The following is a 19,593-nucleotide window of genomic DNA, read 5'->3' as shown; positions in this document are numbered from 1 at the left end:
TCAGGAAGCTTTCATGTAAATCTCAGCTTTTCTGGCTCAGTGGTTCTTGAGAAGAAGATTTTTAAAGATTTTTCCTATATATTACAATTGTAGTATGTAAAACTTTGATCCCCTATTGTGGCCCCATCCAACCCCTGGGGGCCATGATTTGAACAAACTTGAATCTGCATTATATCAGGAAGCTTTCATATAAATCTCAGCTGGATCAGTGATTCTTGAGAAGATTTTTTAAGGACCCTACTCTATTTTTACCTTTTCTTGATTATCTCCCCTTGGAAGGTGGTCTGGCCCTTTATTTTAACAATTTAGAATTCACTTTACCTAAGGATGTTTTGTGCCAACTTTGGTTGAAATTGGCCCAGTGGTTTTTGAGAAGAAGTCTAAAATGTTAAAAGTTTACAGACTGAGGGACAGACGGACGGACGCTGGAATACGGGTGATCAAAAAAGCTCACTTGAGCTTTTAGCTCAGGTGAGCTAAAAATACTGGGAGTCAAAATCAGAATGTGGTATTTTTCATTGACATTATATTGATTGTGATGTCACAGAAGAAAAATGTGCAAAAGCAATGCTTGTTGTTTTTCAAATGCTGAATACCAAAACGAAACACATTTATCTTTAACTTAACCACATAACACTGTATTAGTGGCACAGTAAATACAATAGAATATAAATATAAGACATGTCTTTCAGTTTGTGAAAGCACATGCGATGCCATACTGTAGATTCCTTATTTTACGCGAGTACTTATTATCGCAAAATGACTCGTATACGTCAAAGCGCGAGAACATACATTGGTGATCAAGACAGTGTTTTTGCATGTATTTTAGCAATATAAAGATAAAAGTAAGAAATATTTTTTTGCGAGTGATGTGTCTCGCAAAATTACGCGACAATGAATTCCTCGCGTATATTTACGAATTTACAGTACCTTGGGCTTCTTCATGCCAGCATATACATAAATAGCTAACATGCCCCATTTCATAATATGTTGGCATGAAGAGATGCACAGTATGTCATATCTTATATATTTTTCAAAATTTCTTAAATAATTTTTTCTTTCATTAGTGTTCATCAAATTTCATAACCACAGGAATTGTTGCTCTACCTGCAAGATTTTTCCTTTCTTTATACTTTTTGCACCAGCGACAGATGAAAAAAGTCATTATCAAACAGATGACGGGTACAGAAATGCCCAAGATCCATCCTATGTGGGAAGCTTCTTTATCCCTGCTCCTGTGTAATAACAATATCATCTGAGAGTCACTGATCACACAATGTATCTTCAATTGTTTTACATATCACAAAAAAAATTCTTCACTGAAAGTTTAAATCTGTTCTCTGGAGAACTTTATATGTAACTGCCAGTACAGTAAAATAAGGTTACATTGAACAAACTTATAATGAATTCCTACTTATAGGGAAGTGAATTTCATTCCCAGTATCAAAAACTAATTGGATATTATGAATCACCTTTATAATGAATCAAAATTGATTGTCCCCTTGAACACTTCACCATAACCATTTTTTAATGTATACAGCATAATTCTTATAATAATTAGCATCATTGTAATTAAAATTTTATCATCATAAGAATGATTATGCATAGCTACTCAAACTTAAACATAACACAACTACAACTGTCTATACCCTCTCCTAAACTAATGCAGTAGTCTCTTTGAAAGAAAATGACTTAGTCAATGAGGTTGAAAAAACACCCAATTGCATATATTACAAAGAAAATATCCATAATTTCCTCGAATGCATGGTAATGAATCTCAACAAAAATGAGAAGGACACAACTTCATTATATACATATTGATAATATATACACAAAGTTTGAATCAAATCTGTTTATTGGGTAAAATATACTCTGGAAACTGACAACACCCCCTCAAAATGGAAGAAAAATATCCAAAAGTTCCTTGAAAATCAAAATATTTCAATCAAAATAGCAGGTGCACAACTTCATTATACATAAAGATTTACATTAAGTTTTAATGAAATATGTTCATTGGTGTTTAAGATATCCTCTGCACAAATGATGTCTACCAACAAATGGATGAATGGACAGACGGACAAGGTGATTCCAGTATACCCCACCCCCACCCACCCACCAAACTTTGTTTGTGGGGGATATAATCATACTTGTCCTCATAAAAAGCCGGATTTGAATCATTTTTTTCATTGATGGGCAAACTTGTGGGTGGAGTTGTCTGTCTTATGGTGGTTGTACTGGATGTCACAGGAGAGGGAAGATGCAAGCATTCACGATCTACAGAAAAAATACAAGATTTATTTAATCACAAATTATGTCATGTAGAGACGTATTAACTCTAAAGTTGACATTCAGTTTATAACTTATAAATATAACTCAAGTATTCTTTATATAAACAATGATAAAACATTAACATCTTTCTTTTTCAACAAAGCCCATGTCAAAATGCACCATGTACATGTACACATCTATGATAGTTGTTGACTATGTTAAGCTACAGGAAATGATGAACTTATCATATAACTATAAGGTTATGAAGAAAAGGGACTGAAATCAGACCCTTCAATATAAAACCATGTTCCTATATAGGGGGACTGAAATCAGACCCTTCAATATAAAACCATGTTCCTATATAGGGGGACTGAAATCAGACCCTTCAATATAAAACCATGTTCCTATATAGGGGGATTGAAATCAGACCCTTCAATATAAAACCATGTTCCTATATAGGGGGACTGAAATCAGACCCTTCAATATAAAACCATGTTCCTATATAGGGGACTGAAATCAGACCCTTCAATATAAAACCATGTTCCTATATAAGGGGACCTACATGTTTTCTGTTGATTGTACATTGTTTTCCACATCCCATTTGAGAAATTTTCACTCATGTACAGAGCTAGTCAACAGCTTTAAGTGATGTGCCACAAATGTTGACCTACATGTATGAATATTAGTGCTTATGGCTGTAAGAGTGAGGGTTCTTCATTGTAACAGTACTATCATGACACCGGACATCCATTTTTAAAGTCATATCCAAATGACCCATGGCTTTCACTTCTGCATGTAATATGTCAGGCACTTAGTCAAAGAACAGTTGTTATCAATGTAAGACATCTTAGGTTTGATGACCGAGGCACCAAGATTAAGAGTCAAACAGGGCTTACTAGTTGCAAAATGAACATGCTACACCCTACCACAAAGCTACCACAACCTGTATGAACATATGTGTAAAATTACTTTTGACCTCTGGACAGGCAAACCCATGTCATCAAATGTATGGGAAAAGGAAGGCCCTTCAAAGAACAATAGGAATTCTGTAATTCTTTGCATTATAGTGAGTGCAGTGAGTTGTAATGGTAACACATGTATAAGAGAGAAATAGTTAAAAATCCAAAGTTTGGACTATATTGTTTACCCTCAATTTCTCTCGTTTAAGTCATGTGACTTTTGAAAGACATCTGCACACATCTGCAAAACTCATACCAAGATTTTTTTTCATTGACTATAGTGTTCAAGAACTTGGGCTTTTACAACACGCAGATAACATTACAGAATTCCGCACAAATCTAAATATCCAGATGATAACTTTTCCAAATTCCGCATCAATCTAAATATCCAGATAACTTTACCAAATGACGTATAAATCTAAATATCCAGATAACTTTCCCGAATTCCGCATCAATCTAAATATCCAGATAACTTTACTGAATTCCGCAACAATCTAAATATCCAGATAACTTTACCGAAATACGCATAAATCTAAATATCCAGATAACTTTACCGAATGACGTATAAATCTAAATATCCAGATAACTTTCCCGAATTCCACATAAATCTAAATATCCAGATAACTTTACCAAATTAAGTATAAATCTAAATATCCAGATAACTTTACTGAATTATGCATAAATCTAAATATCCAGATAACTTGAAACTGGTACAGATTGTGATGTTAAAGGGCACATCTCATGTTTTCTAAGTATATAAAAATGCATGCATTTTGTCTTCCTTATGCTTGTAGTAATTAACTCTAATAGTTTGTTCGCCAAAATATTGTGATAATTAACCACAATACAGACTTAAATCTAAGCCCTGATTTCAAAAAGTCTAGTTAATTACTTAAGTAGTCACGTGGTACAGTAACGTCACATGCGCCCTTCTTCAATCAACTGATTGTGAAAGTAGTGCAATATATCATTAAAAACTCAGCTTTTAAGGGCCTAATTCATTCACCATGGACAACATTTAAACCAATGTTGACAAATTCCCCGAGTTTTATATGTTTTCACCACCAGTGCATACAAATAGCAATGTAAATACACAAAATATAGCGAGGAAATAGCGAGGAAAGCGAGTATGAAATCGGCAATATTGCAAGTAAATATTGTTTTATATGGGTCACTGTCTACACACTATTAGGTAATGTTATTCCTTTATACATCTGTAATTGGCGCTGTTTTTCTAAAGTAAACAATGCAATTATTATTTATTTTTGGATTAGACAAATTATAATACGTTACATTGTCACGGGTGCATTTCGAAAAGCAAAGAAAAGAAACACACACACACAAATCAATAAAAATAATCAAATTTAAAGTGGAAATCACAATATTTTATTTTAACATTTTATTCTAATAAGGCAACACCAATAAAATTTCTTGTTCTTCGGACAAATGACCCCAAAAAATTGGGGCGGGCGAGCGATTTACTATTTATAATATTAAAATTTATTTTCAACATAACTTTCAGGCGGTATCGTAATAGAGCAAAGCGAGCGATTATATTTTTTTCCTTCTTAAAACTTTTGTATTGTAAAACAATGAAAAATATATTCAAAATCACCTGAACATGTAAAATTTTCTATTTAAAAAAAAAAACGGAAATTAACTATGAAAGTGATGGTAAATATTTTACTCAAAATTTTTCGATGGCATAGGAATATATGAAAATAACTAATAAAAATCAATGTATGCACCCAGGGGTGCATGAGCCGAGTTGCATGGGATACATTGTAAAGTCAGGAATGATGTGGCATATTTATAATTGTGAAGAACTAATTTCAGTTTTAAACTTTCGAGTTACTGCCCAGAAACCGTATTTGTCTGAAGTTTTCAATCTATTTTCGGTCACTGTGAGCTTGACCTTTGACCTTTTTTCTCCAAAATCAATAGGGGCCTTGCTTTGCTGGTATCCAACAATATTTCCAAGTTTCATTTGATTCAAATTTAAAAACAATTCGAGTTATCCTCCGAAAACCAATTTTTTTGGGGAATTTTCAATCTATTTTTGGTTAGTGTGACCTTGACCTTTGACCTATTTTCTCCAAAATCAATAGAGGTCTTCCTTACATGGTACCCAGCAATATATCTAAGTTTCATTTGATTTGGATTTAAACTTTCTGAGTTATCATTCAGAAACCAAATTTTTCTGAAATTTTCATTCTGTTTTCGGTCACTGTGACCTTGACCTTTGACCTATTTTCTCCAAAATCAATAGGGGTCTCCCTTACCTGGTACCCAACAATATATCAAAGTTTCATTTGATTAGATGTAAACTTTTCGAGTTATCATCCGGAAACCAATTGTTGACGCCCAACCACCCGCCCGCCTGCATCACCAAACCAATAGCCGAGTTCAACTTCGTTGCAACTCGGCTAAAAACATTTAGTTTGCACAAAAACAAGAGAAACCCTAATAAGACTATGTTAAATAACTGCTTTTGGTGTAAAGAAATACATATGGAAGAACATTTGCCTTGCAAGACATTAATTATTTAATCATAAAAAATTATGTACATAATCCATGTGCCTGCTTTCAGGATAAAAAGTGTTTAAAATAATCAAATCGTGCAGTTATTCCTGAAATATATAATATCGAGGAATTTTCATTGAATCAAATTTTTGGTGACAAAATGAAAGCAAATGCCCCTTTGAATACACATATTGATAATTCAGTACATGCAAAATTACAGAGTGTTTCTGTAAGACATTTTGTTTATACCCCAAATGTGATAATATATTGCTTAGCTTACGTGTTCAAAGATTTGTGTATAGAAATTGTATTTGTACATGTACATACATTTCAAGACTAAATATACTGTCGTTTGCCGAGTTCCGGATTCACATTTTTATTATCGATTGCTGGAGGTACCAGGAAGATAATCTAGGTTTCAATCGTCTTGGGAGAAGATCAGAAGTTTCTCAAATGAAAAATCATTTAAATTGTCGGAAAATTGCTGTAAATGTCATAGGTCTTTACATTTTCCATACCCAAATTCATAGGTCCGTTCCGTATCACACCACCAATTCCGAATCACGGAGATGTTTGAAACGACTGCATGCCGATTCAAACATTGCACTGACTGATCCGATCCTACATTCAATCGGTCTCATACTTTAAATCAGTATGCCTGTATTTTATTCTGCTTAAGATATACCTAGCTTTTGTAGAAATAAAAATAAATCAGACACTAGTCTAATTTAAACAATATTCAAAGCTTCACATTTAAACATAGTCAAAAGGCGGCATTCAAAACTCTCTTAGTTATCATTCCTAATTATCTTTCTCTGGGACTGTTCATAATATAACATTATATATACATGGAATAGCAATTTCTCGCCATTTTCTTGCGGTTTTGGCAAGGGTGGGAAACTTGGAATGAAAAAAAAGTTTTAAAATTAAATATGCTAAAGTTGAATAAACTACAGTATACAGTTTAAATATTAAATTCAAGAAGTAAATCTAGACACAATGCGTAGTATATTAACAGTCTCAATTTTCTAATTTAAAAAAAAGTTTGTTGAGTGTATAAAAAAAAAAAATGTGTGCGTTTATATCTGACACTACTTCTATAAATCCAAGAGTGCCTTTAATATGAACTGAAATATTGCTCAAAGTTGAAAACTAAGTTCAATATTACGCGTGTGACACGACTGATGAAGAAATATTTATTGATGCGTGACAATTACCAAGATGTCGAAGTGTAGACAAGTAATAAAAGTGTGACAAGTAATAAACCTGGGTTGAATAAAAATTACATCAGTTGTGTATCCCTCAGTAATCATTTCAAACGTGATTTACCTTTCTGAGTAGAAATAATTTCAAAAATTAATACTTTTAGGAAATAATTACAAAGTGATTCGTAACTGGCAATGATCCGAGACTGGGCAAAAGACTAATTAATTTGTTTTTGTTAAAAACTGTCTTTCCAACTATCCACCACTAAGTTCATGGTTGTGTTTGTAAGATTTACACCCCCGATAATTTCGGTTATTATTACAACTAATACCGGCATAGTTGTCCTCGGCTCGAGTGTGCCTCGGAGTGTCTCCGCATGTTTTAAAAATATTCGATGTTGTTCAGGTTATGCTGACACAGTTGAAATACCATTATTTCCAAGCGCAGTCATGATTTTGTTAAAAACTAAAATAAAAAATATAGCGGAAAATGAACCAAAAAATTCCGGAAGTAGGAAATTTAAATTAATATTATTTCTTACGATCTATTTAAATACGAGCACTCGGATCCGACGAACAAGAAATTATATTGGTGTCGCCTAAGGCAATCTTATCATTTTTTTTAATTGTGACCTGCAAGTCATTAGGAAGTGGGAGCACAGCGTTGTATTGGCGCTCTCAAACTGTTGTTTACAGTAAGGAGACATGTGTAGGAACTTACAATTATAAACATCAGTCGAAATGAAAGCATTTTCTGGGGGGTGAGAAGGTTTGAAGTGATGGCTGTTTTGTATTTTCCTTCCTTTTTCGTTGAATTCTGGGCAACTCCCTGAAAAATCACAATAGCTGTCATAAAGTGAAAAATGAAGTCATAAAAATGTAGCAAGTTTAAGGTGGCTCACTAAACCTTGAAAGAGTTTCTCAAATCAGTACAAAATGATTTAATTATGAAAGATGAGATAATTATGATATGTCAAAAGGGTGAAAAATAGTAAATTTTGGATATCAAATAACCTGATTTTTAAAAGTTTATTTTGGTAGATATGAATGAAAGACTGCAGTGGATTAACTCAGGATCTGCGGTTCACAGACCGGATGCTTTAAGCACTGAGCTACGATGATAGACAAACATATCAATCAATACAAGTAATTTCACAAAACATTTAAATCGCCATCTTGTGACATTATGTCATAAAAAGTATATAACTTGGTGTAGTGAGCTACCTTTCACCCGTCGCAAAGAATGACACTGACTAATTCTACACTTCTCAGACCCTGCATTTCAAATCCTGAGAAATTTATTAATATCACTCCAATCCGCAGTTCCTGTTCAGGGCAATAAATAGGCAAAACTACCGTATAGCAAAGGGTTATAATTTTAGTTTATTTTAGCGGTTATATAGCTTTCCGCCAAAATTTCAATCACCAAATATGCACCCAGTGTGATGTAAATGGAAAGAGAGACTAATCTTCTCTGTCCACCAAAATTTATTCTGCTAAAATTATTAGCATACCTTTCAGTCAGCAAATCGCCAAATTTTAGACCCGCGGAAAAAACCCGCTATACGGTATGCCTCGCTCTTTGCCTCTCAAGGCTAGGAACAGAGTCAATATTTCATTCCCTTTTTAAAGGGACTGATTCATGATTTTCCTCCAAATTTTGTTTTTCACTTTAAATGATCAAAATCTACAGTCTCATGTTTAGAAGGTTTCACAAAAAAATTAAGGTTATTCATCATGACAGAAGCTCTTAATAGAGAATTTATTATTTGTTTTAAAAACAAAGATCGAGGTGTGTTATTGTTTACAGGGTTTTCAAAATAAATGGATATTGGTCCAAGTTTACCATATACATCATGTCTCAAGTATACTTTAGGTACAATGTGTCATTTAAAAATTAAAATTTGTTATTGTACAAAATGAAGATGTTTTAAATTACAAAATTAACGTTTCATTGGTTTGTTTGTCTACATAGAAAGACTCGAGTCTTTGTTTACATAATAAAGAATTAAAGCTAAAATATTGATGTTTTCCTTCCATTCAGACGGTCCAAATTGTGGTTGTCAACATCAAATGAGCTATATTTTTAATTTCTAACATCAACAAGAGGCCCATGGGCCAAATCGCTCACCTGAGTCACCTTGGCCCATATCTGAAGACTTTCCATATATATTTGCATGTAAAACCTTAGTCCCTATTATGGCCCAAACTATCCTTTGCAAACTTGAATCTACACTATGTCAGAAAGTTTTCATGTAAATGTCAACTTCTTTGGCCCAATGGTTCTTGAGAAGAAGATTTTTAAAGCTTTTTCCTATATTTGTATGTAAAACTTTGAACCCCCCCCCCCCCCCACTTGTGCCCCATCCTACCCCCCGGGGGCCATGATTTGAACATACTTGAATCTGCACTATGTCAGAAAGTTTTCTTGCAAATATCAGCTTTTCTGACTCAGTGGTTCTTGAGAAAAAGATTTTTCCTATATATTTGTATGTAAAACTTTGATCCCCTATTGTGGCCCCATCCAACCCCCGGGGCCCATGATTTGAACAAACTTGAATCTGCATTATGTCAGGAAGCTTTCATGTAAATCTCAGCTTTTCTGGCTTAGTGGTTCTTGAGAAGAAGATTTTTAAAGTTTTTCCCTATATATTTGTATGTAAAACTTTGATCCCCCCTTGTGGCCCCATCCTACCACCAGGGGCCATGATTTGAACAAACTTGAATCTGCAATATGTCAGGAAGCTTTCAGGTAAATTTCAGCTCTTCTGGCCCAGTGGTTCTTGAGAAGTAAATTTTTAAATGACCCCACCCTATTTTTGCATTTTTGGATTATCTCCCCTTTGAAAGGGACATGGCCCTTCATTTGAACAAACTTGAAAGCCCTTCACCCAAGGATGCTTTTGACCAAGTTTGGTTGAAATTGGCCAAGTGGTTCTGGAGAAGAAGTCGAAAATGTGAAAAGTTTACAGACAGACGGACGCCGGACAAAATGTGATCAGAATAGCTCACTTGAACCTTCGGTTCAGGTGAGCTAAAAATGAAAAACATTTCTTTCGACAAACGTGAACCAGTCCCTTAAATGCATCTATTATGATCATATTTCATGACAATGTCATTGAAAACGTCACAGGACACACATATATAATCACCTTAGTTTATCATGTAGAAAGTAACACCCCTCCTCCCCCAAAAAGAGGCCCATAGGCCACATCTTTCATCTGAGTCACCTTGGCCCATATTCAAAGATTTTCCCTATATATTTGCATGTAAAACTTTGATCTCCTATTAAAGCCCCAACCTATCTCTGGGGGCCAGGATTTTTACAATCTTGAATCTGCACTGTCACGAAGCTTCCACATAAATTTGAACTTTTCTGTCCCAGTGTTTCTTCAGAGGATTTTCCCCTATATATATTCGCATGTAAAATTTTAATTTCCTAATGTGGCCCCAACCTACTCCCAGGGACCATGGTTTTAACAAACTTGAATCTGCACTATGTCAGGAAGCTGTCATGTAAATTTGAAATTTTCTGGCCCAGTGGTTCCCAAGAAGATTTTTAAATGATCCCACCCTATTTTTGCATTTTCGTGATTACCTCCCCCCAAAAGGGGGCCCCACCCTTCATTTGAACAACTATTGCATCCTGTCAAGAATTTTTTCATTCAACATGTCCATATGGAAATGCCACCAGCTGCAGGTAAAGGTACCAAAAATTTAGACCTATGCTTAGTTCTCAGGGCTGTAGCAGTGAGGGTTCTTTATCATGCCAATGCCTGCCGTGACACAGGACCTCTGTTTTTAAGGTCATATCCGAAAGACCTGTGATTCTCACTTCTAAATGCCAAGCGTTTCGTGAGGTTTGACACGGCCACGGCACGAGTGAGGCTCAAACTCACAACCTCCTGGTTATGAAGCGAACGCCTACCACTGAGCTACTGTTGCTGGTAATTTCTAAATAATTTTCAGAATCCTCTTGAGTCGAAAATTTCTAATTAGCAAAGGTACAATACTTTGCCTCAGAAAATAGGCTTGACTCTTTGGGAACTGGAATCTTGCCAACTCCTTCCATGATAATACCTCTAACTGTATACTAGCAGTTTATACGCACTAACTTGTAAGATATATCTGAACAAATTATGTCTACAGACGGACGGACAAGGTGATTCCAGTATACCCCCCCCCCCCTCCTATTAAAAAACTTTGTTTACAGGGGGTACAATAAACTTTTATGAAATCATAGAATATACTAACCAGGTTGAATGTATTTTGGTTGAGCGCATACTTCAACATTAGCGTTTCCGAATCCATTAACAACGCAGTGATACTTCAATTCAACACATTGTGTCGGTACTACTGAAGAACAGTTCATCTGAGCTTCTCTTTCATCCCAGGTTTTCTTGTCTATGGGGCAATCCTTCACTACTCTCATTGTTTCAACAGTCGTCTCCGAACATAGCTCAACTCCTGAAGTCGCTGCCACCTGGAATATGTTCTGAAATAACTGAATATGATAGTTACCTCCAATCTCAGACCATAGTGCGTACACAAGTGAAGGGTTACTCTGTACATTTAACAATCTGACACTTATGTACATGTAATTACATCAATCTTCATAAAATTTGAGTCTTATAAGTCATAATGGAATAAATGCCCGAGTTTATATACATTAGTGACGATAAAAGAAATGCTTACATAAATACTGAGCATTAAAGAAGCTCAGGAGAAGAAATTGATGAAATAGTATATACTGCTAACCAGTGGCCATTTACTACTGACTGCAGCATTCCATTTTCTTTGAGTACTTAAATCCCTTATACAACATGGGTGCAAAAGTTGAGTTATGTACATTACAAGAGGTCCACAGGCCTTATTGGTCACCTGAGTATTAGTTTAAAGTATCACCAGCCCCAAGGGCTATTGAATGCTGAAAAAATTCCTGTTCTGTATACCTAATCTAAATTATAATATTCAGCAGCAGTATACAAATAGATGTGTTCTTACAACACAAATGCACCCAAAAGTGCCCCAAGATACTGATAAAAGATGTTTCATAATATACAGGTGAATCTCAATGACTTGAAGTTCTAGGGACCTTGATAAAACTTCGAGATCGAGAGAGAGAGAGAGTTCCAAAGATCAAAATTCAGAAATTACAGGTTTGACCATATAGTTCAGACTTGACAGTAACCGGAAATGTTTACTGGCAAGATCATGGGATCGTTTTGACACATTTCCCTTCATATTTGTCAGGTAGTTGATTTGATTTTAAAATAAAGAATTTTGCTTTAGTAAAAAGATTTCAAAGTTGATGTATTTATTTGTTCCTTTATCATGCTAAGATTCTGTACCCTTGGAATCATGAAATATACAATTTGGTAAAGGGCTACTTGTTCCCTCTAAAACTCTATTTAAATTCAATATTTAGTATTTATAGCATTAAGAGATTAAGGAAGGTGTTAATTAAATGTTTTACACGTAATGATAATTGTAATTAAAAGTTCATATAGTGCCCTATCAACATTAGTTCTCTAAAGCACTTCACAAATGTGAGAGAAAAGATGATATAAAATCAGTGTGCACATACATGTGAATAAAATATTCATAGTATCAGAATTATAAACATATAAACACTATATATTATACATGTATACACTGAAATTGGTTTCACCCTGATGCCAGAACCTCTACTCCGAAGATCATGAAATTTACAATCTAGGTAGAGATCATCCTGCTGTCCATGAGTAAGTATTTAGTTTCTCTTACACATGTGCAGCTGTAAAGAAGATTTTAAATATTGCAGGTCAATGTTTGGCAGTTTTTGCCCTGTTGGCCAAGGGATGCAGAAAAGTTTTTGTTTTGTGTTCTAACTTGATTTGTCTGTTGTAACAAGTATAAGTTTACAAATTAGTTTAGAGAATACTATTGATGACCGAACACATTATTGACCAGGGTTTGACACTAAGGCACATTCGACCGACCAAGCCTACTAAATGATAGGTCTGGTCGGGTAAAATGTCGATTTACTAGTCCAACGTCGTGTTGAACAAATAAACAAGAAACTTTACTTAGAGTTTGCGAGCAATTTTGAACCGCGTGATGACATAATCTCTATTTTTTAGTTCTTAGTCTAATATATTAGTCGCTGTCAGAAGTGATGTTTTACGACATGTACTCGATGTTAATGTGCGTAAAGTTATGTTTCGGAAAAAGAGATATACAGGTAAATTGAATTCATTTTCATTTGAAAAAACGGTTTATTTGAATTAAATATAAGAAAGACTAAGTGTCTATCATATGAATATAAATTACGTCGTAAACAGCCATTTTTCGGTGTGGACACATGTGCGGGAATGTCTCTATATTCAAATACGACTTCTCGTCCTCAAGGAAAGATGCATCAACAGAAAAAAGAAACAAAGCAGGGCTTATGAAATAGAAATTTGAAAATAAAATGGTTGGTCATTTTATTTAAACAAATGGACTGAAGAATTTCTGTGACAGGTAGAATTTAGAGAAACCGAAAATGCATTTGAAAATGAAAGCATCAACTTGAATGACGAGACTAAAGATTTTTTTTGAGACAATTAAATACGTTTTATTTCAAACTTAACATTTGTCATTTGAATTAAGTATTTAAATATGGAGAAACCACCAGGGTTTTTTTTCTGGAAAGTTGGTCAGGGCTAGTGGATGTAAGGTCAGGTCTAGTAAAAATCATTTAAAGTAGCCCGACTGGTCTAGTGCTCAAAAAAGTAAATGTCAAACCCTGTAGACTGACTCTCTGCCCAAACAGTATATACATGTATATGTAAATTTACCATTATGAGGAACAACAACATCCAGAATATATTCCGCCAACTTCCCATCCGCCCACTCAAATTTCCTGTTACAGTCTTAAATAGGAAGTCGCATATAAAATAGGTCTCTTGCAGAAGGATCTTTTTCACATCTACAATACATTGAGATATTTATTAATGTCTGTAAATGACAATTATTATTTGACAGTTTAACGATGCACATGTATATGTATACGTGCTTTATGTATCCTTTAATTCACATACTATTCAATGTAAAATTTCATAGTTTGCATTAAATTGCACCCCCCCCCCCCCCAAATCCCATTGACCAGAAATCGGTAAATCAAGAGCTTATATACTTCCAAAATCCAGTTTGAAGTGCTCACATTGATCAATCTAAAAATTGGAGATAGGTTTGCTATAAATGGGTGGTGTGGAAATTTGCTGAGGAAAACATAAGAAAATCACATTTATATGGGGCAGGGGTTGATTAAACAAAAATAACAAGAAATTTACACAATTTTAGGATGACACACTCTAATGGAGTGAGCTGGCAACATGCCAATAAAATTTCAGGAGAAGTTAAGTGTTCAAATTTTAGGTGTCTTCCCACTTAGGGCTATTCCAGAAATAAATACATGGGGGGGGGGGGGGGGGGGGGGGTCGGGAGGCACCTTTTGTATATACCAAGCACCCATAAAAAAAAAATAAAAAATTACCCCATGACCCATCAAATTAATAAACTCATTTTACAATGACCCATCTAATCAAAAAAAAATAAATAACCAGACCCACCACAAAAATATTTTTAAAAATGAAAACGGTACAAATCTCGCGAGGTTTTCGGGACAAACATTCTAGTCAATGACGCGGTAATGCCTGTGCGACATTGTATCACAGTAGTTCTGAAGAAACGATGTCACATCAACAATCAAAGGCATCTATGGCGGGAATGTTGGAAAGATTGGGAGTCCAAACGATGCTATTATCATGAAATGGGTATGGATATGTTTTTCCACGAATCGTTCGTCTTCTAATGGAGCCCGCGCCCGGAGGCCTCTATATCACCATCACACCGACTGATAAATATAACGCATCGGTACCCTCGTATAAATCAACTAAGGTTTGCCTATTTTTATTAGAAAATGGAATACCTATTGGTTTCAAAATATTCCCAAAATCGATGCACTGTAAACTGTAATAATCTACAGAACAGAGTTCGCCGCCATCACGTCCAAAAAGGGACCCTACTAAACGCGCCTCTAATTTGAAGAGTGTCGTAATGGAAAGTTATGCGCTGCAAAGAGCGACAACTCGAATAGTTTTATGTTACTTCCGATTTCCGAAGCAGCATTTCGAAAGCACGTTTTCAATTTTCCCTCCGACATTTTGTAACCAACACGACAAGAGCGACAATAAAAATATTCTGAAAACTCAACACCCACGTGGCACAAAATAAAACAATAGAAACTACCCACTACCCATAATAAATATTTTTTTAACAGTCCAACCACGGACCAATTAAAATATGAAAAAATACGACCACCCACACAAAAAAATATCGTTTGCCGCCCGACCCCCTCATTTGATCATTTCTGGAACAGCCTTTAGCTAAAATTCTGAAATCGGGACAGGTGACTGGTAGTGGTTTTAGCACACAATCCATAGCATATCAATGATGTACAGCATGTCACCCAACTAATTAATGTGACCTTTAAATTACCATGTGCCAGCTTTCCTGTCTGTATAACCATCTGAGAGTTGAGAACAGTCAATACCAAACACGGGATTTTCTGCATTCTTTTACATGTAACATGCCAGAAGTCAGTGGGTTCACGTGGTCTTCTCTCCTTGCATGGAACATTCTTCTCTGAAAATTTTTAGAAACACATCACTTAAACAAGAGGCCCATAGGTCACAAAGCTCACTTTAGCCACACTGACACTGTTGATCTTCATCAGAAGATATTTTAATCTGTTATCTAAAACCAAGACCTGGCAAAAGAATACACCTGTGTGATATATGAAAGCCCTATCTAGGGCTGAAGCGATACGCCTCCTTCACAATATGATATGAATCGCAATACTTATGCAGCGATTCAATACTTTTAATATGATTCAATTTACAGAAGAAACCAATAATAACATTGAATATAAATTTGATTACCAAGATTCACAATCATAATTTTAAAAGCAAAATGTTTCCAAACTGCCAAACAGTAAGATGCCTGTTGGATCTGTACTCTGTAGTTTAAGCTGATAAGCTTTCAATTATTTTTGTCAGACTCGCGGCAAACAACAGTATGAACGTTATTGGACGCTATTTTGTCCCTCATGGAGGTAATAATAACAAGTATAGGCCGAGCCTTATGTATTTTACTGAACCCGTTTGTAATAAACCGAAAATCAAGACAATGAATTGAATATTGAATCCAGCGTTTATATTAAACAGTATCGATATTCAGCCCTAGCCCTATCACCAACCATTCAAAATTCATTCATGACCAAGTTAAAAGCTTCTGCGAACAAACATACAGGCCAAAAACCATATGGGCATAAAAAGCCTTGAGTCCACACAATTCGGGACACATGAGCTGATTTAGTGGGGTCCAGCAGCTCTTGAAAACAATGTTTTACAATTTCCTATATAGATTCTCTGAATTTTTTTTAATGCATATTCCTGTATAAATTAAAAACTCTGTTACACTACTGTGGCCCCAACCAATTCCTGATGGACGTGATTTGAACAACATTGAATCTGCACTACCTGAAGATGCATGCATAATGATATGGTTAATCATGACCACTGGTCTGTAATGTTTCCTACATATCTCCATATAAAACTTTTATCCCCTATCGTAGTCCCACCCTAAACATGGCGGCCATGACTTGGACAAACCTGAATCTTCATTATGTCAAGTAGCGATCACATAAATTTCATTTTCTCTGACCCAGTGATTCTCAAGAGGAAGATATTTCAACATGCTAAATGACCAACCTTATTTCTTGCATTCTCTTGATTACCTTCCCTTGAAAGGGGAGATGATCTTTCATTTAAACCATAGGCAATTATATCGCTTGGGTTGGAATTTACTATTAAAGAGTACTCTTTAATAGTAAATTCGAAACTGAGCGATATAATTGCCTGTGATTTAAACAGCCTTAAATCTCCTTCAACCAAAGACACCCTGTGCCAATCAAGCTTAGTTGAAATTGGCCAGGAAAAATAGACGAAATTGTGAGAGGTTTAAAACGCAAACTATGCCAACAGACGTCTGACAAATGATCAGAAAAGCTCAGTTGAGTCCTTGACCCAGGTGAGCTAAAAATAGATATTCCTAAATCTTCATAAAGTATTACAGTACATACTGTAAAATGGTGCTCATGATATACATGTAGATAGAATTGCTTGATATCTTAATTGCTTCTGTTGAAAGCTGAAGGGGATCATCTCAATTATTTACCTTTATCTGTCTCCAATGACATACATGCACCGTAAGTTCCTTCCACAAGCACCTCCAAAGGTTTTTCACCAAAACAAAGGTCTGCAAGAAATAGCGAGAACTTCATTGAATTATTTTTATATATATACCGGTTATATGTATTACACTCTTACATTAACAAAAACACTCAAAAGATACAATCAGTATAATATATGAAGTTTAACTTTTTGTGCAATTTAGTTGCCAAATTGAGTTGAACTAGACTATGTTGAATTCCTGTGACGTAAGTGTCAAAGGTGCAGATATCAATCCCTACAGATTTTCTAAATAACTTCTATACATGTTTATTTACTCTGATACAACTTAATTTGAATTTGGTTGTATCGAAATATTCAGTTACACTTTTAGGTAAGAAATCCATTTTCAGATTGGTACATGTAATGTACTTTACAACATATACATGTACACACACACACACACACACACAGATATATATATATATATATATATATATATATATATATATGAATTTGTAATACTTCTCATCTAGTTGAAATACAGTGAAAGATAACAGTTTTTTGTTTCTGTTTTTTTCATTTTTTTTAAACATGTTTATCAAAAACAAAACAGATAAGATAAAGAATGCAGTTATTTAAACAAATAACAATAAAATTCATCACTTGTCATTCAGGACAGAATAAGCAATACTTAGAAAAATACAGATGGAATTGAGAGATCAATTAAGCATGTCCACCATCCTAACATTTTCACAAAATAGAAGACACGTACCATCATCCTCTGCAGGGTATTGGATGGGTGCTGTGGTCAAATGTTTTACATCGACATGATCATCTCCAATGATTAGTGTTTGGTCGTAACCTGAAAGCAGGGTTTATATAAATTGGTTGTATTATTGCATATTCATTGATCATATTTCTTTTTAACATTACACTTCACAATTTACAATTCTTGCAGCCCTATATTATTTGATGGTATTAGACAATATCTGGCTAGTATATTGTGTCGTTAAAATTAATCTGAAGTGCTGAGGACAACTTTAAGAGAGGACAATGCCATTTTCTCTCTTATCTTTCTTTTAATTACAACTCCCCTTTGCAAAAGAATAAATAAAAGACCTGGATAACAATAATGGATGATAATAATGGATGATGATGATGATGATAATGACAACTGTGTCAGAGCAATATTGAAATGGAGCGAAACTTGTACTTCAATAATTAAATGTTGACAGAGAGGTAAGTGTGATGAAATGGCATGGCGTCCCTACAGACTATTATAGCAGACCTTCAGGTGCCGACTCTGTGGTATTGAAGCTGCACACTGTTCCATTCCAAGACTCTTCTATACCATTTTGAAGGCTCTTTGTTGCCCGAATACTCAGGTATTCAGCATGATTAGGGTCCAATTCATACTCTACAATAAAAAAAAAAGCAATGAACACGTACAAATATATTACACTGTCTGATTTCAATGATGAATTTGTGAATTTTGAATACGAAAAATATTTCAATAAATAATTCAAAATAAGATTTTTTAATTATCAATTATCTGTAAAATTGTGAGGAAATTCAAAGAATGCTTTATAACATATAGACCTGTTTATTTTCACCAGAAATTAATTCTACAGAAAGAATGACGACTTTCTAAGGAGACAAGTATACCTTTAAACAACAGATACAGATGGTTTTAAGTATTTCTAAAGCTCAATATGGGGACCCCAACTACTTTTTTCTATTAGATGACCTTGTGCAAGAATGATAACTCGTGTCAATATATAATTTCTACAAAGCAGTTGTTCAGTTGTTAATCATATCTTTAAATTTTGATAAAAAAAAAATTGAAACAATTTTCTGACATTTAAACAAAGAAAATATAAAAGAAATGATTATAAAAGTTGAACAGCTGATTTGTAATGATATTTTGTTATCGTTCTTGACTCACTGCTAGGTCATCTACGAAAAAACCACCAAGCTTAAAATGCACTAAAACTTATTTTATCAGACTTTTTTTTGTCTGTATAAAATATTTGAGACATGCTTAAAGGGACTGGTTCACGTTTTTCGAAAGAAATGTTTTTTCATTTTTGATGGTAAAAAATTAAAAATACAGCTCATTTAATGTTGACAACCAAAATTTGGACCGTCTGAATGCAAGGATAAGAGCAATATTTTAGCTTTGATTCTGTGTTATGTAAACAAAGATTCAAGTCTTTTTATGTAAACAAACAAACCAGTGAAACGTTAATTTTGTAATTTAATGCATCTTCATTTTGTACAATATCACAAATTTTAACTTTTAAATGACACATTTTACCTAAAGTATACTTGGGATGTGATATATTTAATAAACTTGGCCAATATCCATTTATTTTGAAA

At 34.5% G+C, this 19,593-nt stretch overlaps 1 protein-coding gene across 13 annotated transcripts in view; it reads right to left on the bottom strand.

The window, feature by feature from the left end:
- LOC125675068 (uncharacterized) overlaps window positions 1–19,593 on the bottom strand; it is a 39,258-nt gene that overhangs the window by 8,679 nt on the left and 10,986 nt on the right. For 4 of the 13 annotated variants that reach the window (XR_008801713.1, XM_056159931.1, XM_056159938.1 and 1 more), the window contains exons 2-10: window positions 18,503–18,631; window positions 17,987–18,076; window positions 17,219–17,299; window positions 15,479–15,625; window positions 13,777–13,907; window positions 11,210–11,459; window positions 7,677–7,784; window positions 2,148–2,274; window positions 1,108–1,235 (exon numbers count right to left, since the gene is read on the bottom strand). Coding sequence is in view for 12 of the 13 variants with exons in the window: in XM_056159931.1 (XP_056015906.1) it covers window positions 1,108–1,235; window positions 2,148–2,274; window positions 7,677–7,784; window positions 11,210–11,459; window positions 13,777–13,907; window positions 15,479–15,625; window positions 17,219–17,299; window positions 17,987–18,076; window positions 18,503–18,631 (1,191 nt within the window). In the remaining variant the exon portion in view is untranslated. The remainder of the gene's footprint in view (window positions 1–1,107; window positions 1,236–2,147; window positions 2,275–7,676; window positions 7,785–11,209; window positions 11,460–13,776; window positions 13,908–15,478; window positions 15,626–17,218; window positions 17,300–17,986; window positions 18,077–18,502; window positions 18,632–19,593) is intronic. The other 9 variants (XM_056159932.1, XM_056159933.1, XM_056159940.1 and 6 more) reach the window with 4 other exon arrangements.

This window comes from Ostrea edulis, chromosome 3, assembly GCF_947568905.1.
Source record: "Ostrea edulis chromosome 3, xbOstEdul1.1, whole genome shotgun sequence".
Lineage (NCBI taxonomy): Eukaryota > Metazoa > Mollusca > Bivalvia > Ostreida > Ostreidae > Ostrea > Ostrea edulis.
This window is presented reverse-complemented; position numbering and strand designations above follow the sequence as displayed.